General features: G+C 46.7%; 1 protein-coding gene across 1 annotated transcript; it reads right to left on the bottom strand.

Annotated features, from left to right (window-relative positions):
- Positions 1–10,012: 10,012 nt before the first annotated feature.
- Positions 10,013–13,091, bottom strand: LOC8029413. The gene is made up of 2 exons (XM_042287473.1): positions 10,146–13,091; positions 10,013–10,081 (listed from the first exon to the last, which is right to left on the bottom strand). The coding sequence occupies exons 1-2, from the start codon at positions 13,089–13,091 to the stop codon at positions 10,013–10,015; spliced, it is 3,015 nt and encodes a 1,004-aa protein (XP_042143407.1).
- Between the last annotated feature and the right edge of the window lie 12,888 nt (positions 13,092–25,979).

The following is a 25,979-nucleotide window of genomic DNA, read 5'->3' on the forward strand; positions in this document are numbered from 1 at the left end:
AGATGTGGCTTCTCAAAAAGTTCAGAAAAAGAAAGAGGAGGATCACAAGCGCCTTGGGACGTTTCTTCGTTGCCTTGCACCTCATCTTCAGGAAAACAGCTTTCCTGTGCAAAGCGCGCCGCAGTATACTGAGAAATGTCGTGAGTTGGACTTTGTGCTCGTACTTCGGCGGCAGGACGTTCCGTGTTGTCATCGCATTGCGCACTTATGGACGGCGTAGTTGGTGCAGGCTCCATGTTGTTGTGAAGCGCGCTTGCGTTTGGTGCGTCAGCTGTTGGATCGCCAGAACATTGCGGTAGTGCACTCGTAGACGGACCATCAGATTTGGGATGCCTTTGACGCTCTGAAGAAGAGAGATGTGACCGTCGTGCAGGCGGTTTCCGTGTGTTCTTTGCCTTGCGCGCCATCCGGTTGTCGGGGTCTCCAGAAAAAATGCAGGGCACTGCATCCTGCGATAGCCTTGGTCTTTTCGGTACGTGCAGAAGTACACGACCCTTGTACTCGATATGGGTCGCTCTGGACGAGAGCATGTGGCTCGGAAAATGTTTTTCACAAATTCCGTCCGAACTTCGAAGCTCGCGCTTCATTTGCGGCACAGCTCGGTTCCATGCTGCTAATCGCTCAGGATCAGCCGGTGCATTAAATATGATAGCTTTCTCTTTCTTCGGGCCGTAACCCGACCGACAATTCGGAACGCAACAGTATCGGCCCATACCTCGGAAACTTTGGCGGCTTCAGGTACTCCAGGCGCCAAACCGAAACCTCAGCTACGCGCGCTAAAAGAAAAAAGAGAAAAATAAAAAGCGCGAAAAGGTTCTTAAACTTTGGCGGCTCCATGGGCTCCAGGGGCTCCAGGCGCCAAAACAAAACTTCTGCTACGCGCGCAAAAAGAAAAAAAGAAAAAGTAAAAGCCCGAAATGATTGTTACCAGACTTCCTTCGCCTTGGGCCGCCTAAAAAACGCAAGTTTCCTGCTTCAAAGTCAACTTAAAGTCAACCGAGATCGCTGTAGGTGCTTATATATTAATTATGTCCTGATAAACGTTTTTAACATTAGTTTAAACAAAAAAAATGTCGCTGACACAGCGCACTCTCCCATAGAGTTCCATGCGAATCCGAATCCGATTTTTTTCCTCTCGCCGCAGCGCCATCTGTCGCAACTCGGGGGTACCCGCAAGCAGACGAGGACACAAACCGGTCACGGCGCTGCAGTAGGCTCCTATGGGCCGTTTCCCCACCTGTCTATATTACACCCTGCAGCAAACAGTGTTTCTCTCTGAGAAAAAGCACTCCATGATGTGCTCTGGAAGCTTCTGCAATTCCCTCAGAACCACTTTCTTGCAGAGGAGGACGCAGCAAGAACCAGTTGCCAAAACTACGTCCACGATTTTCAAAATCTTAAAGTAATGTCCATCATGCGTTTTGACAAAAGTGGTGTCACTTTGGGTGACTCTTGCGTAGGAAGTGCTATGGTACACTTGATTTTTTTATGACGCATCTCTGGTACTCCTTAGCACTGCTTACAGTCGCTCCAAAGTGCTGCTGGAGAGCAAATTTGTCCTCACTGCTCATAATGGCAGGTAGCTCACAGCCAAGTGCCGTCGCTTCACTCAACCCGGCAACATTCTGAATCGGCAGGTAACCGAGGAAGCCTTGGCAGATCTGCTCCTCCCTTGCCGGCAGTTTTTGAGTGGAAAGCAAAAGCTCCAATTCCTGCACCATCACCACACGTTCTGCTACTTGTTGAAGAAGTCCCTTGGCTGCTGACACAAGATTCACAAGTTTTTCATTCCCACCCTCGAAGACGAAGGCTGAATGGGCCCAGAGTAGCCCCAGGTGACGGACACAGTTCGCAAGATTAACCAGAAGGTGCACGTTAAAGGTCATTGCAGTCACTCCGTAGAGAGCTTCCACACGACCCACAAACATGTGGAGAAGTTCTTCAACAAAAGACAAAATTAAAGTGATACAGTGCTTCTGTAGCTTAGCTAGAACCAACTACACTTAGTAAATCCAGTTACCTTGTTCAAATTGCTAATCTCCTAATTTCATAATAAGGAAACATTGAGAATGCATAAAGAAATAGTATATTTGACATATGACATGAACCAAACTCCACTACAGTAAAAAAATACAGTTACTATTCCAAGTTAATGACATTTGGTATCGACCATTGCACTTGCCACAGTGTACATGCTTTTAGCATGCACAGTCACAATCAAAGGGCATGTTAAGTCGGTACTCCTTCACTCCTACTCCAATGCTCAGAGTTTCATACTCCGAGTGCAGTAACTAAACGGATCATAGCGACTGAGAGCGTGACACTGGTGACACACTGAAAGGATTGACGAGTGAGACTTCTGGTCGTACGGTCATGAACATTTTGTTATGAGTGCAATGCGGCGGTGCATACACGTGGCAGAAGCCGCAATGATTCTGAAAATAAAATAAGTTAAGGTAGCCCAATAGCTGTGTTGCTGCATGCAACGGCAGACCATTAAACTGTAAGACACAGTGAAACTGGAAGTGTATAAACATTTTAACTCTTGAAACATTTAGAACCAAACTGACAAAGGCAAAAAATGACTTCACCGATTTATTAATGCCCATGCCACCTACATTAAAAAAGTAAGCTCTGTTTGATCCGGCTTGATTACTGATGAAGCTGTCAAACTTGTCGAAGAAGTCCGATTTTTCAGCGTGGGAGCAGCGATGCCTGTTGATCAGAATACCGTTGTTGAATACATTGCACATTGCATTACATTGCAAAATCATTTTCAAACGAGACTCATGAAGAAACCTTTTTTTTCCAGAATGCTAGTCGGTGTTTCGGCTTGCCACTAGAATCCTCTTTACTGGCTGAGCCTTGCATTCGTCGAATGAAAAAGAACAGCCATCCAACCATCCTCTCGACTTGACAGCTTTCCTAGTGGCACGGCCATGTTGTATGGAAGTGAAGCCATGGAGGGCGAAGAAGCATCTTGCGCTCTGGAGCTCCGACTTAACGCGCCCCAAAGTAAACTGTGCAGCTCTGCGTTTTTTTCCACTGAGCGCTACCCTGGCAGTAGCCAGTGCAGCTACTCGGCCACGTGGCTCAAAACATCAAGCGTGCAAGGGTAGTGAGGTGGTCTCCAGGCTCGGGTGCACATTAGATACCATGGACATATCAAATCAAATCAAATCAGTTTATTTTCTGCCACAAAATACATTCGTGACAAGGGCGCTGGGAAAAAAGCTGCACGTTAGCAGCTTGACGAGTCCCAGCGCCCCAATACAAAGCAGCAGCGGAACTGACATGAATACAAAAAAAGAACACAGTATATAACAATCACAACAAAACAACAACAACAACAAAAAAAAAACATCTACCTAAGTACACATATTTAGAGCTATCTGAAACGTAAATAGTGATTTTTTATTACAAAATGTCTTGTATTGTACGACTGTTTACAGAGTATATGTCAATTCCATGAGAAAATGGAAAGTTTAACAATAGCGGTAATTGGTAGCGGTATCTCTGAGTGCCGAAATTTGTTCCAAATACAGGAAGACGCCAGGGGGGCCTATGACGCGATGCGTAAATGGACTCGTTTTTTTCTAGTTTTGCAAGGTCTAACATTATGTTAGTATTTTTTCTTACACATTGTTGGTAATTTAAAATCAATCTAGAGGAATACATATTATATATATCAATGATTTTATGTTTTTCAAAAAGAGGAAGAGAGTGATAATCACGAGATACATTTTCAATTATTCTAAAAGCCTTTTTCTGTAAACAACGCAATTTGTCTAAATTGCTCTTAGTAGTTGTTCCCCACACTAAATGGGAATAGCAGATTATAGAATGAAAAAGGGAATTGTAAATTAACCTTTTGATATTTACGGGAAGTATATGCCTGTATTTATTCATAATTCCAACAACTTTAGAAAGTTTTTTATGAATGTATGTTACGTGATTATTCCATGACATATGACTAGAAAATATAACACCGATAGTCTTAACGGTATCAACACATTCTATTGTGCATGACCCAAAATACAAATCACGTGATATTTGAACATACGATCCCGGGCATTGAAATAGGACAACCTTAGTTTTAGTGGTATTAAGAATGAGAGAGTTAATATTTATCCAATTTTTTAATTTACCTAGAAAAACGTTTCCTATGGAGGTAAGTAGGTCTTCTTTGAAACTAGAAAAAAATATGCTAGTGTAGTCGGCGTACATTATAAATTTAGCGATATTTTCGATGCTTACTATATCATTCACGTATACGAGAAACAATAGAGGTCCTAGAATACTACCCTGAGGAACCCCGGAGTAAATTCGTTCAGTAGTAGATACATAATTTCTAATTCGAACATATTGGGATCGATACTGTAAATAAGACGTTACGAGCGATAATGGGATACCTCGGATGCCATAACGTTCAAGTTTATTTAGAAGAATTTGGTGATTTATCCTATCGAAAGATTTGGTTAAGTCTATAAATATACCCAACGTTAGAAGTTTTTTTCAAAATTTTCTAATATTATTTCCTTCTGCACCAGTGACGCGGTTTCCGTAGATTTATGTTTCCTGAAGCCGAACTGAGAATCAGTCAGTAGTGAATATTTTTCAAGAAAATGTAGTAGTCGAGAGTGCACAATTATTCAATCGGTTTCGAAAAGACTGGAAGGATAGATATATGGGTCGATAATTACTTATGTCATTGCGAAATAAGGTTACAGTATTTTTCTTTCTTTTTTTACGTGTGCAAGAATTTTATGTTTTGTTTTGGCCAGCATCACATCCGAGAAGCCACCGCACTTCTCCCATGCACTGGGATGAGCCTGTTCACATGAAGCCAATTGTGTTTGCTGGCTGCGACCAGCCCCAGCTCCATGAAGCAAAACACACAGTCATGCGCTCCAGTTACATTTGACTATGAATGGACGCAGTGTGAAGGGTAGTCACCGAAGCTCTCTTGTCGGTGAGAAAAAGATTGAGCAATGAGGTCCGTTCGTGCAGTCGAGGTGAATTTCTTTTTTCGTCGAGATCCTTCCAACACGGCCACTACGCCAACAGACAAACATGCTGGAAAGGAGGCAGTAACTTGACAGCGAGATACCGGTATGGTGACCTATGAGTAGCTACACGTCTGTACTGTACACTTACCGCTATTAACGAAACAATGACACGGCGCAGTTGTCCTACAAGAAAAGCAAGGGGAAGTTGTACATCGACAGAATGTGGGCTCATTATGCTTGCTCATACCTGTCAGAACCGACGACAACAAAGCACTTCAATGGTCTGTGGACGCACGCATCAAATAACAAACTTAATAGGAGCTCATAAAAGCGACAGCATAAGTTAAAATTTAGCTTACTAATGGCTAACAAGTGCTTCAAAGTTTATGTTGATTCGACAAATGTGACTTATAGATGAGAGGTTAGTTCGTAATGTCGCAGTCGGACTTTTAATCACATCACTTTACCGCGCATTTATAGACTTATAGTCAATCTGAAGAATATTATGTTCCCTATGGAAGTTACCGTATGGTATCTTATTCCCCGTTTACGTTTCTGTTGTTGACCTGACTAAATTACCGAGAAATCGAAAACCTGTTAGAATTGCACTCCTTAATTTTGCTTTTATGAAATCATGTTATGTGCCAGTTTTGTCCTAGATGTATTTTTTGTTTATGACCGCAGTGAGCTCGGAACAAACCTTGAATCAAGAAAAGACGTTGTGAACAAAATCTGTTAACTTTTCTACACCCCCAGCTTTTTCAGCTGCACTGCACAAAGCTCCACAATTATGGGCCCCCAGGTCCTATAATTTGCCTTACTGTGCTATCCCCATTTGACGCCATGTATACTCACCCATCAAAAGATTTAAGTTTTCAATATGCACCCTCACTTCATCAATCTTCTAACAACCATTTTCTATTTGTCACAAATGCCAGCTATCGACATAAGAGTGGGAACTTTTTTACATGACAATGCGACACCATAATGATTAATAACTCACCTGCACGTTTGATTTCCTCAAGCGTAAAACTATCACGGAGCAAGATATCAATAGCCTCAGAGAGCTTGCACAGGTGCCTCCAGTAGAGTTGGGGCAGGAGGTCCAGCAAGCATGGAAGGGCATAAAAAAGGAGCCATTGCCTCCAGTCGGAGGCCCTCCAGAAACTGCGCTCCTCAATTGAACGAGATAGCCTTGTGACACAGTGCGGAGGCTTGATGCTTTGGAGGCGTGCGTTGACCTTGGCAACAGACCCCCGTGCACCTGCAAACCACATGAAAAATTTTAAATACTTGGAACATTTATTGAACAGTGATGTTCATACAAAAAAAAACATAAATGTACAAATGTAGTGGTTTGGGTAAGTGGGTATACGTTATTTATGGTGAAGACAGCTAAAAAACGAAGACAATGAGAAGGAACAAACACAACAGCTTCGTCCTGTCGTGTTTGTTCCTTCTCGTCGTTTTCGTTTTTGAGCTGATATATGATTAAAATAAGAACACCGACTTCACATAACAAGAAAAACAACTTCATTAAACGTTTCGCCTCCCATGCGGGAGGCATCATCAGTACATACACAGGAATGAGAGAGCTTCGGTGAACGCAGTCCTATCAACGCAGCTATAGTCAACGCAAATAGGACTGCGTTGACCGAAGCTCTCTCATTCCTGTGTATGTACTGATGATGCCTCCCGCATGGGACGCGAAACGTTTAATGAAGTTTTTCTTGTTATGTGAAGTCGGTGTTATTATTTTAATCATGACATCTCCCGGATTTTGGACTATTTTAACAAATATATGATTTTCTAAACTCTGGAACATGGACATCTCTGATATTCAAAGACTCCGAACCTCACAAACCCGGACATGAAAGAAACTTCAAATCTATTTACCTTAAATTAAAAAAAATGAAACTATACAGATGTTGCAAACTTTATTCTTAAACGAGATCAAAACCTTCAAACTCGACTTTACAGAAACCTTCAAAGCTTCTAAGTTTGCATGTTCTAACTTTCGCAGTGTTCAAAGATTGCACACGTTTCTAAATCGAATGTCAGCACTGTTCGAAAGTTGCAAAGTTAAGTTTGAACCTCCGTCAGGTTTGCGACATCTTTATTTACAACCGTACACTCTGCAAGAGCAAAGACGACATCGGTGCTTATTCATATTTGCTAAAACAATGCATCGATAAGAACGAAATTTTACCACTCAGGCTCGAGTCCCTAGAGAACACTCTTATCATCCATCAGTTTTGATTACAGCGATTGAAAACCGGAAAAACCGGTGATTGTTTCCTCGTGCTAGCAGTGTTGCGTTGTGTGCATGTGGAGCGCAATAAAGGATTACGGCAAGAACCTTGCGACACCAGGTCTGCATTTCGGCTGTAGTCGGAAAACAGCAACTAAATAAGATTTAGGTTTTTTTTTTTTTCATGCACGGCCATACATCAAAAAGGTTTCAGTAGTAACCCATGTAGAAGGCCTGCCGTGAGCTGGAAGATGAAAAAAGCAGCTCCGTGAACTGCCGCACTACCTCTTGGAGAACGCAGTGCATATACTCGGCACGCATTCCTTCCACCAGGTCAAAGGTTAGGGAAAATTATACCAAGTTGGTTTCGACACAACACATTTCACATACAAAAAGTACTTTTAAGGTTCATGAGTGCAGATGGACCCTTGACGCCATTCACAGGGTCCCCCAGTCTCTGCGCAAGCACCATATTTCGAGTAAGGGGCCCCGATGTCCTTGGAGCTGCTGCCTCATCAGCGACATCACGTACACATCCTGCAAATGAAAGCAGTGTACTACATTGAACTCAACAATGGAGATGTGATCGGATATACATTTCGAAACTGATAAAAGTAATTACTATTAGTAAAATAAGTAACTCATACCTTCCTTATGCTCGCCTTTCATGAGGCAGAACGGGCAGCCGAAGAAGCCGTTGAAACACACCATGTTCTGTACTGCAGCACGGGCAGGGGCATCCACGCTGCAGCATAACACAAATGCTTTCGATGCGTGATTGCGATCGCCATGTGTCCATGCCACAGGGATCACGTTGTTGACCTGGCCAACAAACTTAGTTAGGAAAGCCGACATATCCAGGTGAGATTTTCCAAACCAGAGAGCAGCTAGAGTTTGATAGTGTAAGCGGACAGATGGAGGCAGTTCGTTCACGGTGAACTGTATCGGCCACACTGACGTTTTGGAAGATTTAAAAATAGGGCTTCCGTCAGTTTTAAAGGTTAACGTCCGGTCACTTAGGCCTAATGAAACCTTCTGGCGCAAGGTCTTGTACAGAACACCCGTCGTAATGTCCGTGATGAGATCAGAGTTGCTCGATTCAAGCTTTAACAAGCTATTATGAAGGTCAACACACGTTTTTTCAATCAGCTGCTTGAGTTGTTTGTGAAGGTCAAGCATTAAGAAAAGATGAGCCATCCTGCCTTAGCTTCTCAGTCTTCTCCTCAAATTGACAAACATCGCAACTTGCAAGTGTATGACCAGCATTAATGACTGTACCACAGCTCGGACACAGGTAGTGATACTTCACTAAGTTGTCTTTTTTTTTTGGCCCACAGTTTTCGGAGCATGTATGCACTTGGTGGCACTACCGCGCAGCCGAACAAGTCATTAACTAATTTCAACAACTTGTCCTGACCAGGTCGATCGTCCGGAGACTGCGTACGCCATAATCATTGCGATGGCACCAGCTTTTGTGGTAGTCGAATGGGGCAATGTGCGATCCCCGAACTCTTAAAATCATAGAGTCAGGAGTTCTTCCACTGAACCTGGTCCCAACACTTCGTCGTCAACGTTTTCCGCTAGGTCTTCGCTTGACACCGGTCCCGACACTTCATCGTCCAGGTGTACCACTCGGTCCTCGCTAGACTCCGGTCCCCGCACTTCGCCGTCAACATGTTCTGATATGTATTCGCTTGACTCCAATCCCGACACTTCGTCGTCAATGTGTTCCACTAGGTCATCGCTTGACTCCGGTCCCGACACTTAGTCGTCCATGTGTACCACTAGGTCCTCGCTTGACTCCGGTCCCCGCACTTCGCCGTCAACGCCTTCTGATAGGTATTCGCTTGACTCCAGTCCCGACACTTCGTCGTCAATGTGATCCACTAGGTCATCGCTTGATTTCGGTCCCGACACTTCGTCGTCCATGTGTACCACTAGGTCCTCGCTTGACTCCGGTCCCCGCACTTCGCCGTCAACGTGTTTTGATAGGTATTCGCTTGACTCCGTCCCGACACTTAGTCGTCAATGAGTTCCACTAGGTCATCGTTTGACTCCGGTCGCCGCACTTCGCCGTCAACGTGTTCTGATAGGTATTCGCTTGTCTCCGGTCCCGACACTTCGTCGTCCATGTGTTCCACTAGGTCATCGCTTGACTCCGGTCCCCGCACTTCGTCGTCAACATGTTCCGATAGGTCTTCGCTTGACTCTGATCCCGACACTTCGTCGTCAATGTGTTCCACTAGGTCATCGCTTGACTCCGGTCCCCGCACTTCGTCGTCAACATGTTCCGATAGGTCTTCGCTTGACTTTGATCCCGACACTTCGTCGTCCATGTGTACCACTAGGTCCTCGCTTGACTCCGGTCCCCGCACTTCGTCGTCAACATGTTCTGATAGGTCTTCGCTTGACTCCGATCCCGACACTTCGTCGTCAATGTGTTCCACTAGGTCATCGCTTGACTCCGGTCCCAACACTTCGTCGTCCATGTGTACCACTAGGTCCTCGCTTGACTCCGGTCCCCGCACTTCGCCGTCAACGTGTTCTGATAGGTATTCGCTTGACTCCGGTCCCGACACTTCATCGTCAATGTGATCCACTAGGTCATCGCTTGACTTCGGTCCCGACACTTCGTCGTCCATGTGTACCACTCGGTCCTCGCTTGACTGCAGTCCCCGCACTTCGCCATCAACGTGTTTTGATAGGTATTCGCTTGACTCCGGTCCCGACACTTCGTCGTCAATGAGTTCCACTAGGTCATCGCTTGACTTCGGTCCCCGCACTTCGCCGTCAACGTGTTCTGATAGGTCATCGCTTGGCTCTGATCCCGACACTTCGTCGTCAATGTGTTCCACTAGGTCATCGCTTGACTCCGGACCCCGCACTTCGTCGTCAACATGTTCCGATAGGTCTTCACTTGACTTTGATCCCGACACTTCGTCGTCCATGTGTACCACTAGGTCATCGCTTGACTCCGGTCCCCGCACTTCGTCGTCAACATGTTCCGATAGGTCTTCGCTTGACTTTGATCCCGACACTTCGTCGTCCATGTGTACCACTAGGTCCTCGCTTGACTCCGGTCCCCGCACTTCGTCGTCAACATGTTCTGATAGGTCTTCGCTTGACTCCGATCCCGACACTTCGTCGTCAATGTGTTCCACTAGGTCATCGCTTGACTCCGGTCCCAACACTTCGTCGTCCATGTGTACCACTAGGTCCTCGCTTGACTCCGGTCCCCGCACTTCGCCGTCAACGTGTTCTGATAGGTATTCGCTTGACTCCGGTCCCGACACTTCATCGTCAATGTGATCCACTAGGTCATCGCTTGACTTCGGTCCCGACACTTCGTCGTCAATGTGATCCACTAGGTCATCGTTTGACTCCGGTCGCCGCACTTCGCCGTCAACGTGTTCTGATAGGTATTCGCTTGTCTCCGGTCCCGACACTTCGTCGTCAATGTGTTCCACTAGGTCATCGCTTGACTCCGGACCCCGCACTTCGTCGTCAACATGTTCCGATAGGTCTTCACTTGACTTTGATCCCGACACTTCGTCGTCCATGTGTACCACTAGGTCATCGCTTGACTCCGGTCCCCGCACTTCGTCGTCAACATGTTCCGATAGGTCTTCGCTTGACTTTGATCCCGACACTTCGTCGTCCATGTGTACCACTAGGTCCTCGCTTGACTCCGGTCCCCGCACTTCGTCGTCAACATGTTCTGATAGGTCTTCGCTTGACTCCGATCCCGACACTTCGTCGTCAATGTGTTCCACTAGGTCATCGCTTGACTCCGGTCCCAACACTTCGTCGTCCATGTGTACCACTAGGTCCTCGCTTGACTCCGGTCCCCGCACTTCGCCGTCAACGTGTTCTGATAGGTATTCGCTTGACTCCGGTCCCGACACTTCATCGTCAATGTGATCCACTAGGTCATCGCTTGACTTCGGTCCCGACACTTCGTCGTCCATGTGTACCACTCGGTCCTCGCTTGACTGCAGTCCCCGCACTTCGCCATCAACGTGTTTTGATAGGTATTCGCTTGACTCCGGTCCCGACACTTCGTCGTCAATGAGTTCCACTAGGTCATCGCTTGACTTCGGTCCCCGCACTTCGCCGTCAACGTGTTCTGATAGGTCATCGCTTGGCTCTGATCCCGACACTTCGTCGTCAATGTGTTCCACTAGGTCATCGCTTGACTCCGGACCCCGCACTTCGTCGTCAACATGTTCCGATAGGTCTTCACTTGACTTTGATCCCGACACTTCGTCGTCCATGTGTACCACTAGGACCTCGCTTGACTCCGGTCCCCGCACTTCGTCGTCAACATGTTCTGATAGGTCTTCGCTTGACCCCGATCCCGACACTTCGTCCTCAATGTGTTCCACTAGGTCATCGCTTGACTCCGGTCCCAACACTTCGTCGTCCATGTGTACCACTCGGTCCTCGCTTGACTCCAGTCCCCGCACTTCGCCGTCAACGTGTTCTGATAGGTATTTGCTTGACTCCGGTCCCGACACTTCGTCGTCCATGTGATCCACTAGGTCATCGCTTGACTTCGGTCCCGACACTTCGTCGTCCATGTGTACCACTCGGTCCTCGCTTGACTCCAGTCCCCGCACTTCGCCGTCAATGTGTTCTGATAGGTATTTGCTTGAATCCGGTCCCGACACTTCGTCGTCAATGTGATCCACTAGGTCATCGCTTGACTTCGGTCCCGACACTTCGTCGTCCATGTGTACCACTAGGTCCTCGCTTGACTCCGGTCCCCGCACTTCGCCGTCAACGTGTTCTGATAGGTATTTGCTTGACCCCGATCCCGACACTTCGTCGTCAATGTGATCCACTAGGTCATCGCTTGACTTCGGTCCCGACACTTCGTCGTCCATGTGTACCACTCGGTCCTCGCTTGACTCCAGTCCCCGCACTTCGCCGTCAACGTGTTCTGATAGGTATTTGCTTGACCCCGATCCCGACACTTCGTCGTCCATGTGATCCACTAGGTCATCGCTTGACTTCGGTCCCGACACTTCGTCGTACATGTGTACCACTCGGTCCTCGCTTGACTCCAGTCCCCGCACTTCGCCGTCAACGTGTTCTGATAGGTATTTGCTTGACCCCGATCCCGACACTTCGTCGTCAATGTGTTCCACTAGGTCATCGCTTGACTCCGGTCCCAACACTTCGTCGTCCATGTGTACCACTAGGTCCTCGCTTGACTCCGGTCCCCGCACTTCGCCGTCAACGTGTTCTGATAGGTATTTGCTTGACTCCGGTCCCGACACTTCGTCGTCCATGTGATCCACTAGGTCATCGCTTGACTTCGGTCGCGACACTTCGTCGTCCATGTGTACCACTCGGTCCTCGCTTGACTCCAGTCCCCGCACTTCGCCGTCAACGTGTTCTGATAGGTATTTGCTTGACCCCGATCCCGACACTTCGTCGTCAATGTGATCCACTAGGTCATCGCTTGACTTCGGTCCCGACACTTCGTCGTCCATGTGTACCACTAGGTCCTCGCTTGACTCCGGTCCCCGCACTTCGCCGTCAACGTGTTCTGATAGGTATTTGTTTGACTCCGGTCCCGACACTTCGTCGTCAATGTGATCCACTAGGTCATCGCTTGACTTCGGTCCCGACACTTCGTCGTCCATGTGTACCACTCGGTCCTCGCTTGACTCCAGTCCCCGCACTTCGCCGTCAACGTGTTTTGATAGGTATTCGCCTGACTCCGCTCCCGACACTTCGTCGTCCATGTGTTCCACTAGGTCCCCGCATTTCGTCGTCAACATGTTCCGATAGGTCTTCGCTTGATTCTGATCCCGACAGCTCATCGTCAACGTGTTCCGCGAAGTCTTCGCTTGACTCCGGTCCTGACACCTCGTCGTCAATGTGTCCCGCGAGGTATTCGACTGACTTCAGTTCCGCCCCCTATCACCAAGGCGTTCAACATTCAAAGAATTGTCATTTTTGTCAGTTGAGCTGATTTCTATGTTTGCTTCTCTTCCTTCGGACGAACATTCATCACTGCTCGGAAGCCCTCCGACAACAGAGCCAACGTCCACTCCTTGGTCATAGGCGTCTGAATTGTTACTGTAACTGGTTGCAGTCGGCAAGCTACCTTAGCCGCGGTTCGAAGGTTTAGCGGTGTTAACGCACCCAGCTCCATGAGTCGCCTGGTAACATAAATTGAAAGCGGTATGACGTACGGCTCATCTGCATTTAGATATAGCTTCCGTCGTTTCATTCTTTGTCCCGGAGTAGCCATATCACGAATATATCCGACGTCAACGTAGAATGTAAGAGACATTAGCCCTCGACACTAAATAAGTTGTGCACGAAACAGCCGGTGCGCGTCCCGTAAACCCCGTTACCGCCAAGAGCACGATGCATTGGATTGGATGCTGACGGCTAAACAAAAATGAAACTCCAGGACACCTCGTACACCGTGCGACCGTGCCCTGGTACTATGTAATATTTCTATGTAAAGACAAAAAAAAAAAAAGTTTGTGTTTGCTGTTTGAGTCAGGCGGGTTCGGGCAGTATCGCCAAACAACGCACTGGTTTTGAACCATCTCGGCGTCGACCAGGAATAAGAGTCACCCAGAGTCACCCACTTCGAGCTGGAAAAAGAAACAGGAAAGGTCACTTGAACGCAAACTTTGAGTCAGGTGAAAAAGAAATACGCCCGTAGCAGACGACGCGTAGTCTCAACAGTGTTCTTCGCCGGCAGTGGTACTTCAAGAACCTTCCACAGCCAAAGTAAGGAAAGATGCCAGCCTGCAGAGGACGTTCCTTGGACATGTACGCGCGCACTTGCCGGAACATCCTGTTTCAGTTTCGTTTCAATAATAACGACAGGTGGACGTCGCACTGTCGCTCCATTCTGTTGATCACAACAGTAGCTCAGTCTTGATTTTAAAGAATAATCCTCGAAATCGCAAAAGTACTCAATGCTAAAAAAAAAGAAAAATATTTGCGGTGTCATTTCATTTTATCCTCAATAAAGAATTGCTCACTAGTCTTTTTTTGTGTGTTTATTACCATGTTATTTATTACTCTAATATTTCTTCGAAGTGTTGTTTAATGGAAATAGCAAAACACGGCAAAAAACAGATTTCGTAAAATCTACTGATTTTTGTGCAAATTTACTTACTTTTTGTGGATCAATCTGCTGACTTTTGTTTTATCCGTCTAACAACACTGCGTCGTACTTGCTGTAGCGTGCGTTGGGTTTTTTTGTTCTCTTGCGCGTTTTGGAGTTTTGTTGTCATGCAACGTAGGTATCACGCAATAGATCCATGCGAAATGCATGCTTATGTTAAGTTCACTGATGGTGTGCAATTGATTTTTCCCACTTCCCTGGTAAAGAAGTTCACGCCTCGAAATGCTGCCGACTTGAACGCGACCCGGCTATACGAGGCCTACTGACTTTCAGATTTTGCCGACGACGAAGATGAGGACTTCTACAACGCCAACGTTATCCTTCCGGGCGGTAAGCCTAATTTATTAGGGGTAAAATAACCTTCCATGCTTTTGTGGATTAAAAACAGTTTGCGAGTGCGAAAGCTGGTTTCAAGCCATAAGGCAGCTTTTTTTAAAATTCAGGCGTGACCGTAGCAAAGACCAGTTTGGGCAGGAAGGGACTGGGGCAGTAACTCTTAACTGCTTTCCTTTCGTCTCAGTACGATTGTCGAACCTATTATACTCGTGTCAATAAAAGAAGGGTGCTATTTAACTTTTTTTTTTTTCAGAGAGTCTGATGATTTCCTGAAGAAGATGTAACTCAAGCGGTGCCCGATTCCTGGGATTTTGGATGGTAGTGCAACGCAGAAGTAGCCTGCAAGAAGGGCAAGAATAATAGTTTTGCTCTGTAATTTCTCTCGAAGACCTAAGAAAGATGCCATCTCCAAAGGATAACCACGAACATTTTAAGCTCATAGTGTCCTAAAAAAAATGGTTGAACACGACACACATCGACTAAACGCAAACTCGAGTGGGGACGGCAAATATTTAGTGTTTGTAAAATATCTATTATAGCAGGATAGGGCCAGCAGAACTTTGGAGAGGAAAACGTGAAATACAGAGGTAGAAAAGGATACAAGAGACAGACATCTCTGTATTTCACTTTTTTCTGTCCATGCCGAACGCGAAATGTTTTGGGGCAGTCACGTAGTCGGTGCTTACCTTTTGTACACTAGAAATAAAAATCGTAGCGCAGAACCAGTCCATTCTGTTGCAAAAATCATAAAAATAGCAACTGCCTTTTCTTCCAGGGTTAGGCCTAACTGCTCGTGAGCGAGTATTACGATAAAATAAGGAACTGAAAATACTCCTCATGCCCATTTTCCAATCACTTTCACTGGTGGTCGATGTCGTTCCGTATTACTCCTTTTGTGCATGAAAAGCTTACTATACTTCGTTTCAGCTTCCTTTCGAGCGCAGCCAAACCTACGTGTGGCCGGAGCCAATCACACGCCGGCAATAGGTCACGCGATCTCGCCTGCACTTTTGTATCACTCCGTTGCGCCACCGGTCGGCCGCGCCGCCCGCGCTCGCCAAGTATTTCATCTGCTACGGGTGTATCAACGATATCGTCTGCTACAGGTTTAAAAAATGCCCTTTCACGTTCTGAAAGTTAGTCACAGGGGACATCAGTACGTAGGCTGGCCGCTGGCATCTGTGTCCGAGCTTTCCACCTGTCCGGCATAGTTTTGAGTTGTAAGTACACGTTGCAAGGTCCCTGATCACCCGGCCGTTGATGTTTCCTTGTATTGTTTGGATACACCAGGGCTCGGGGCGCAGTCCTTTCCACCAGCTTCTCGGCGTTCAATGTGATCGGCAGGTAAAGGGGTGCCCTGATTTCGCCGCCTATTTGAATTGTGGTGGCCCGGACACTTTGCTTGTTTACAACGCATTCGCGGTACGACGCGGCCGGAGTCTCCTGCCGAATTTGAAAGTAGACAGCCATCATGACTTCTCGCGCCTGCCGCCCAAACGTGCCTTTGCGAAAGGGCGTTTTGAAGCGACTCCGTGAGGAAAGCAGCGAAGTACATGATTCGGCGGTTACGGGAACGAAATCACACAGAAAAACCGAGCGCTGCAGCCGTGTTGCCAGCGGATATACATGTTTTGACCAAACCACATGCATTTACGTATATTAATAGGAACATAAACTTCAGAGATTTGATTCCTTTAGTTGCAAATCATTCTCAGCAGTACACATCTGGAACATTGTGCAATTCTTACGCACAAAACAGTTATTTTAAAAGAAATTACTTTTGTGAACTACTTTGTGGTGCGTAGGAATGCTCTTCTCGAAGTTGCGAATTGTCCCTCATCCTTTCGCTGCGCTCGGACGAAAGCTGAAACGAAGTATAGCTTACTTATCTTGTGTGTACTACACTACTTGAGTAAATATTCAATTATTCTACTGTTTTCATTTAGCATGTCCAAGACCTTGAACGAAAAAAAAAAAAGAACTGGAAGGAGATTGGCAAGCGGTCGAGGCTTGATGACATCGCTGCAGATTTTAGAAAAAGCGAAAGGTGCAGAATTACCGGACACCTAAAACTTTTGCACTCTGAAGTTATGATATTCCAACAGTGGCAATGTATGTTTACCCAGACCCAGGAGACGAGGGCAGCCCCTCAAGAGGATATGATCCTTCGACATCTCCTCCAGGAGAAAGAGGAGAAAAAAAAAAAAAAAAAAAAAAAACTTCAGAAAGAGCTCGCCGAGGAAAAGGCTCACAGCCAGAGGCTGGGTTTGGCCCTTGCAATGAAAATTGGTGTGGATGCTTCTCTTTCTTATTACGAAATGAGTCTTTAAAAGAATGAGTTTTTATAACCTGCATTGGCGTCCAATTTCTACCTGATTTTTCAGAAGCTGCCTCAGAACCGCAATGGGAGAGGCCTGGTACTTTAAGCGAGGAGCCTTTCTTGGCTGAACCACCGTCCTTTGAAGGCTTTGAACTGCTCGTTAAGATTCTAGTGTACAAATATATTCCATCTTTTGATCATGCTCATTCGTGCATCTCATTCTGTTTAGAAGACTCGCCAAGTCTTTTAGTAAAGGAGGTCCCCAAAAGTCCAGTGCCATCAACCTCGTACAAAGGCAAGTTTTAAGCGTTTTCAGATTGTGTTGAGCTTTTACCTTTTAAATGACTGTCAAATGTAATAACAGGCAGCAAGACTATCCAGCCCGAGAACTGAGAAAAGTAGATCCGATTTTAATTTTGATACTCTCGAAAATACCTGCGAATTCCTGGAAGCCCAAATGCTGCGCTGGGCAGATGAATACACGGTGCCATTTGAGAGAAGGCAACCCTCATATAGTCACTGTAGTATATACGAACTTGTCATCTAGAAGAAGAGCTTATATGTTTGCTGCCTGACGTGGACCATAACTGTCCACCACTTACTGGCAAGGGAAGCAGACTGATTTATTCACAAAGAGAAACGAGAGCGAGTGCAAAATACTGGCATGACCGAGTTGATGTGCCATACACTCGATTCACCCTTAAGCTGACAGTGCAGTGGAAGGTATGCACTGGATGTACCAATCGGAGCCAGCAACATGCAACATAACTGTGCATTGTCATCGCGCCAGAGAGTGGGGTGACATCCCGAAAAGCTGGCTCTGAGATTGGTCCATCCAGCACGTATCTTCTGCTGCATTGTCAGCTTAGGGTGAACAGAGTATAGTGTGCAATGCGATCATATGAAAAAGGCAAAACTGTCATCAACAGTAATCCTTAATCTGTTTCTGAGGGTACCTCGTTCTGCAATACAAATGTACAAACACATGAGTGGAAACAAGTTGTTTTTGTGTATTTATTGTTAAAGAGAAAATTTGAAAGGCCCGTTCACACATTTACGTTCGGAGCGACCACTGTGCTTACGAACGAATACAACCGCTGCGACTTCAACGACAACTGTGCGCGAGGTGTACGTACACATGCAACCGCATGCAACCACGCGAATCAACAGCCAATGAGAAACGAGATTCAGCTCTTGCTCCTAGCCGATAGTAAGCGACCCAGCTACGCTTACAAACATGGCGGACGGTTTCCTGCCCGACGCGAGGTCCACCGTCCTCACCGGAGTAGCTGGAGGTTTCGGCTACGGCGTACAGTCACGAAGCTCTGCTGTGCGCCAACAATAGCTGTGTAAAGGCTGGTTCAGACATATGAAGCAAACCCGTTATCCCCGACTGCGTCCGTAGTGACCGGTACGACCGCTCTGCACCGCGCGTACATTCCTGCAACCACTGCAACAAGTGCAGTGCGTCGGCAGCACGGCGACCGCCTCTCCTCTGCTGTCAGCTGTTTCAGCGGTGCCTCTAAAAAGAAGGGGACGCGCTGCCACTCACTTGCGTAACAGAAAATAGACAGACCGTCTTCTATACCCACAAACTTTTTTTTTTCAGGATACGCTTGGGCCGGGTAGTGCATTAAAAAAAGAAAAAAAGATGCAGTACGCCGTCTTGCACGATCACGACTCTAATACACGACTTTGCCAACAGTACAAATCTCGCCACACGCCTTTTCTACGATTATAAAATACAATGTAACCTTAGCAGCGATATAGCAACGTAGAAATATAATTTCGTGATCAGATAGACGCTGCGAGCGTACAGGATTGCTAACACTAATCACCTTTCTCGGGTGATGAAAACGCGGGAAAATTCGCATCCTTTATACGGTACGCACCAGTAATACCTTGAAGTGCACATGATAGCCACACTGCACCATTATTCAAGAAATTGGGAATTGTTCCAATCACAAATCATTATGAGTATAAACTTGCCGTGGCATATAAAGCAGCAATAAACCACCCGGGAAACAGTCTCCTTTCTCTTTGCTCCGTTCACTCACAAAACACTTCGTATGCCACCCGCCATGCCGACGCCTGGACGGTCCCGCACTCGAGAACAAACTACGGAAATCAGATGGTGAGATACCAGCTACCCAAAATGTTAAACTATTTTTGTCGCGTAATATTACAATTGAAAACTGTTCTCACCAACGCATACTCTCTTTACTAGTTTCGTGAGCAATCTGATTGTGTACTCTTGAGAGCGTTTTTTTTTTTTTTTGAGTGCCTCTTCTGCTGTGTCTGTTGGGGGAGGAGAGGGCACTGTCAAGCAGTTTTGTACTGCTTTTTTCCCTGCTCCCTCTCTTACGATACACGAATGCAAGCACGGAGAGGCGAGCTGAGCGCCGGCAATGTGTACGCGGCTTTGGAGAGGCGGCCATTCGATTTGACACGCCCACGGCTCAACGGCGGAGGAATGTTGTGCACCTGCGTAACCACAGTCCAAGGCAACACTGCACCAAGGCTAGCCGACGCTAGAGTCACTATAGAGCGGCGATGTGAATATGGCTGTGGAGGGGTCACAGCGTGTATCGCGCCTATCATTGGCAGCTCCATTTATGTCAGAGTGGTCTGCTTTTGTAAATTTTATTTGCTTATAACTTCCCGATTAATTTTTATTTTGGAAAGCGTTTTTTTGTTGTTATTGCGTCCCTATTGAAAATACTTCTAAAGGGCCCATCAGCCTTGAAGGATAACGGGACCTCACAGGCCTTCAAAAACCTTCAAAAATACCCTTCAGGTATACCCCTCAGTAAAAACCCTCCAGCCTCACAGCCCTTCAACCCAAACCCCTTAGCCCATCAACCCTTCAGACGCCCAAATGATTGTAAACCATAGGCAAAAAATCAGTTCAAAACGTTATTGAAAATTTATTGCGGACATTGAGTTTTTCATGCGCATTAAAACTCCAAAAGACGGTAAAGACCAACGCTTGTTCAAACCCGGGCGCAAGCAGCTGTTGACGAAAGAGATCATATCAAATAGGAACAACTGACTTCTTTATCACAACGAAAAATATCTTTCAAAGTACTCAGAATGCCGTTGGGTAAATTCCTGATGTACGGTAGTTCAGCTAATAAAACCGAGCAGGTGCACCTGACGTACGCATACACAGTCTCAGTAAGCACGTTTAGCGAAAACTACGAACTCGCAAGCAGATCCCGTCACTGTTGAGAAATCCCGAGCAGAGTCACGGTTTCGTCCAAGATGTCGTCGGGGTGGCGTCTTCGGCGTATTTTTCGCTCGCTGGATGCTTCTGAAGCCGGTCGGACGAAGAGGCGCAAGGAACAAGGCGGGACAGCGGCCGTCATCCGCCGCCTCAGGACCCACAGTGCCATGATCCTGGTGCGCAGGCACTACATGCGATGGGACGCTGATCCCGACTGCCAGGCTTCCTGCGAATGGGCCGACACAAGCCACCATCCCGTTGAATGCGCTGAACATGATGGCGCTCGAGCGGTGCTGAAGGCGGCCAACGCCGAACTGGGGTTCACCTGCGAAACAAAGGAAGAAATGGCACGGATTAAAACAGACCAAGGGGCGAGCCCTCAAAGCAGTGCTTACCTTTCTGGATGGAGGAAACCGGTCTGTTCCAGATCTCCACGGCGGTGAGAAATAAAACGCCCACAAGTCGAAAGGAGATGGCTATAGCGGCCTCCTAACTTCCTCGGCTTCCTCACAGCGCTCTCTCCCGCCGGCAATTGGAGAAGCGTGCTGTCCGGCCCTGGCGGTTTTGCACACTCTCTCCATTGCCGGGCTGAGAGAAGCGCAGTGTGTGTGTGTAGGCGTTGTAAAAGAGGGGGGATTTGAGTTGCCTGTCCGTGTTTTTGACGACGACAAAAAAGAGAGGACTTCCCGACTCTGGTGAAAAGCAAAAATGGTTTTGTTTATTTTTTTCCCCCTTTTTTTTTTGGAGCGTCCCCCGCAGGGAAACCGGTTCCCGGGACGAGTCGCTGCCGCTTCGCCCTCGCAACCTCCCCAGCGTCCCTGTTTTTGGGCAACGCTCTGCTCTCTGCTAGCCCTTTTTTATTATTGTTAGTGCAACAAGTAAAGCTTGTTCGCCTCAAAACGCCGCTCGGCCAACAACACTCGGCCCGCGGCTTGTCGATTCTCCACATGGGGCGATCGAACCCGTAGCCCCCTTGGCGACCGAACACCCGGCCAGTGACAGACGGGTCGAGGAGCCCAGTCGTGTTTGATAGAAGAGCAGTAATAAAAAAAACTGACCGTACACACATACGATCGACATTCTCCAAATACTTATTTTTTACCCTTTGCGAACAATACGTAGCTATGTTCTAATTCCGCGAAATGTGTTTTCTCCACCTAGGCCGTGGCCTCACAGACATCTCAAGAAGCCTGAAGATTTTCCCGACCCCATTAGAAAAGTTCGTGACAGGCTTTCAGGCATTTAAAGGCATTGTAAAGGGCACTTCACACATTTCAGGAGAGCCTCTGACGGGGCCAGCGAACCCATCAGGAAATATCGGTGCCCCCTTCAAACATCACAAGAATTCCTGAAGTCCCCTTCACACCCTTTAAGGAATTCCTGAAGTCCCCTCAGAGCGATTTTCAATAGTGGTTGCTTGCTGTCACTTAGCACAAGTTTCAGACCAGTCAGAAAATGATTGGAGGGGCCTTTTAAAGTAAGAGTTTGCTTATGGCACTTCCTTCTTTTCACCAATCCTATGCCAAAAACCTACTCGAAATCTATCTTAAAATGTGCTCCAAACCTGTGCAAAGTTTACTTGAAAGCTATTGCAAAAGTCGCCTTGAAACTGTGTTCACGAACCATGGGCTTTGTTGAAAAAAGAAGCTGGCCCCTGGTGGGATTCGAACCTGTGCCAGTGCCGGTCAGTGCATTTAAAAATCAATGCCTTCGTCTACTCTGCCACTGTCGCAAGTTTGGATGGGTGTATGTAGGTGGGCATTATAAACCACACACTGGCACGTCTGTGGTAGCAAATTGACACGCTGGTGAGATTCTCCACGGTATTATTAGTTTTCAGGAAACCATTCCGGAGCGGAAAAGTCTACCGACCAACCTTCACTGGGCCGAGCTCCTTTACCGTCAGCTGACCAGCAACCGGGCAAGTACAGAAATGCTCAAAAGGGGCAGAGAGCAGATTTCTAATATAGTTTGTTTACGGTGGTAATTCACTCTACGGGCTCTAAGGATCCTGAAAATGCCAGAGTTGTGATCATGCGCAGCATATCTTTTTGTTAAAAAAGCAATTCAAAATGGCAGCCACAATGACAAAGGGTGCCCATCAACAAACAGCAAGGGAAGGTTTCCCGCGCCCCCGACCGGCCGACCCCTATGGAATTTCTCGAATGTGTACGTGAATCGTAGCCCTGACTTTGTTTCTCAACGGCCAGACTCTTTTCTTGCACCATTGTGTCATGGAACTATCGAATCTATCCTCGCAAGCTCGAGAGACCGGAATGAACAGCAGACATGGGGGCCATAATGTACGACGCAATCCCGATGAGCGACATTGATGACGGTCATTGGAAGCGTGTGCTCTTGGAAGCATACCAGCGGATACATGACTCCTGGGGAAGAAGGCGAAGAGAAAATGCATTTTACTGTTTTCAAAACGATGATTACAGTACTGTTTCCCACACTGCGGAAAATGTGTTTCTCTCGAAGTATTATTTGTAACGAGTCTGAAAAGGGAAAATGATTTTCGCAATCTTTGGAAAATGTAGCCTTTTCTTTAGTCGAATTTTACCGATGGACCAGGGTGTTTCCTTCGTAGAGAATAGTTTGAATTTATTTCTATTGCAATGTGCTCAATATTTGGTCATATAGTCTGAAACTTTTAATATGCACTAGCTGGCACCTACTACACAATACAAAACCAAAACCAAGCTTCTTCAAAAACCTGGTTGCACCCTCTTTACCATTCTCTGATTTGGAAAGGGAGTGAGGGGCAGGTTGTCTCACAAGCTGCACCGGTGGATGTTGTATAAGGGCAGGGAGCTTTACCATTTTTCCTCAGTGTGAGCAATTTTCTTGGGGTTAAAGAAGATTAGGAAAGGGAAAGCAAGTATCACATTTCGGTAAATTTCTGCCTGTAGTATACTTCTTTTGAGCGCAGGTTAGCAAAAGGCGAAAGCATTTTGTGATTCATTCGGAGCAATGGAGCAAATGTGTCAACTCTCCACAAGGAAAAGTGCACTTTGACTGTGCATTGTCATGTGCTATGCAAATACATTCTAATTGGGGCCCATCTTTTCCACTTGCCAAGTTCGCTGAAACAGAGTTTGGTCTGTTGATCCTTTTAGTGGATTTCAAGAGCCATTCTTAGGAGAAAACTATCTCCTTGTCCCAAATACTTCAGATAAAATAAGCTCTGCACCTGAATGCAAGTCAAGATAATACTGCTGGCATATTGTGTCTATTTTGGTGCAATATAAGAAAAGTACAAGCTTAGCCTTCAGCTCCTGATCGTTTCCTTCCGTCGTATGCGGCTGAGTGTTCGCTGAAGTGTTACTGAAGTGAGAGCTTATGCTGGAGGCAAAGCTGTTGCTATTTTTCTTCTGTGGCAACAAGGTATGGTATCGAATATTTAAGACAACGCTCAGACAGGGGACACAAAAAGGGGACAAAACACGATCAAGTGTCTTGTGAGACTTCGTCTTGTTCTGCCCCCTTTTTGTGTCCCCTGTCTCAGGGTTGTCTTAAATCATGAATGTAAACCACCTCGCCTGCGCCTTATCACTCATTATAGTATCCGAATTGGTAAGGATTTCTAATCTAAGCAAATATACTATCTTGTTTGCAGGAGTCCTGCTGCCAGAGCCCGCTCTATCATGTGCAGGCCCTGCACCATCAGTGCTGATTGAAGGATATGGATAGGTAAGTGACCAAAATTGCTATGAAGGAACAATGAACACGATTTAGGAACGTTGTTTGACGACTAAAATAGGCTTCAGGCATAACCCAAGGAATGTTGACCAATTTTTGGCCCGAAACATCGCCTGCGCGCCGCACAACTTAATAGACTGAGCTCACTAATCGTTGGCGCATGCATCACGCCACCATAACTGTAGTTCACAGGATGCTGATGGCAATACACTAGACAGCTCGTGCTTTGCTCGCGTAGCCTAGGCTTGCAGCTGGCTTGTGGCACGTGCAAAAAAACTACAGCTCCCACGACACATTGCGGCAGCGGCGACCATATTTATGGTCATATTTACGGCCATATTTACTCGAGTCCGTTACTTTCCTAGTCATGGAACTTCCCCGTGACACTATAGAAGCACTCTGTATGCTGCAAAGCGTGACTGTGCAGTGACGCTGGCGTAGACAGTTGAATATAATTGAACAACAGATGGGCATTCAATAACGCAGTGGTTTTTTTGGTGAGTTTGCGTAAACGTCCACAATTACACCTTCAAAGGGACATCCCCGCGTCAACACCGCTGGTTCCTCTCTTAAAGCTTGGCATTTTAGTGAAGGTATGTTGAAAGTATTCTTGTATGCAAGGAATTGTCAAGCAAACAGAGGATAGCACGAGTATATTAATGCGTTAGTAGTGCTGCAACTATCAGCATACACCGACGCATCTGCGGTGGTTTCTACCTACTCTCGACAGGAGCTTCTGTCCCTGTATCAAACTTCGGCGGAAGTTTCATGATCAAAAGACTATTTAAGGACTCTGGTTTCCCATTCAAAAGTAGTGTACGGCTTCTTCCTCATTTATTTTCTCATTCTCGATGTCCACGGTGGGTTCTTTGCTACTTACCAACACAACTAAGTCTTTGTTTGTTGGAGCACCGCACACCACCACAGTGCAGTCAACATCCACGTAGAGTTTGCACAGCCCCTTGAAGACCTAGCACCCTCGAAGAAATAATTTTTCAGTGCCCTGAGTACTCCTGGAATTTATTTGCATTCATTGTATTTCTTAAACATTAAGGTGCAGGCGTGTCAGTTATGTCTTTATTCGAATATCGAGAAAACTTTGTTTCAGCTCTTTTGTTTAAAACTTAGGGCCAAGCAAACTCGTGACAATAAAATGGCGTGTGCACTTAACCCGCAACAGCACATGATCTTGTTGTATGGCAGTGTGATTATGAAGTTCTACATTGGGTTGATAATGTGACCAATACTCACTGTTTTGCCAAACTGTGGCAATCTACTAGATGGAATGTTTTCTAGATTAGTATATTATAGTGTTCACAAGCAAATTCTTATTGAATGCAGGTTCACCTTGGCAGTGGGTTGAAAGTGCCCAAGGCGAAGCTAGACGACTTGGTGGCGAAGTTGCCGGAGCAGCGATTCGTAAAGGACCTGCCTCGGTCCATTTACACTACAGCGAAGGTCTGCGCTCGCAGCGTGACCGGCGAGCCCAGCCGACACCCGCGGAGATGGTGGCCCTTGCAAGTAAGTGCATAGATCAGGGGTGGCCAGGCTAACCGAGCCTGAGAGCCCCAAACAAAACCACGTAACTTCCAAAAGCCGCGGGACCGGGCGGGGGGGGGGGGGGGGGGGGTGTGGGAGGGGGGGGGGGGGTTGGGCAGACTTCTGTTCAGAGCAATAAACGAAACTCGAACTACTTTTAATCTATCCGAGTCAAAAGCAGTCTAGGTAGAAGTAGCACAAGACTACCAAACCGCAGCCTACCTTTTTGGGGAAATGCTCCTGTGACCGGGATGGAGGCGGAGGTGTTGGGGGGGGGGGGGGGGGGAGGAGGGAGCCGCGAGTCGCATTTTAACACGCGAACAGCCACAGCTTGGCCACGCCTGGCATAGAGTGTCAAAATATTTACATGAATGACAAGGGGTCGACTTTCAAAACATAATGTAGTATTGTAGAAAGTTGAGCGAGTTGGT

Source organism: Ixodes scapularis, unplaced genomic scaffold, assembly GCF_016920785.2.
Source record: "Ixodes scapularis isolate PalLabHiFi unplaced genomic scaffold, ASM1692078v2 PGA_scaffold9__187_contigs__length_104089568, whole genome shotgun sequence".
NCBI lineage: Eukaryota > Metazoa > Arthropoda > Arachnida > Ixodida > Ixodidae > Ixodes > Ixodes scapularis.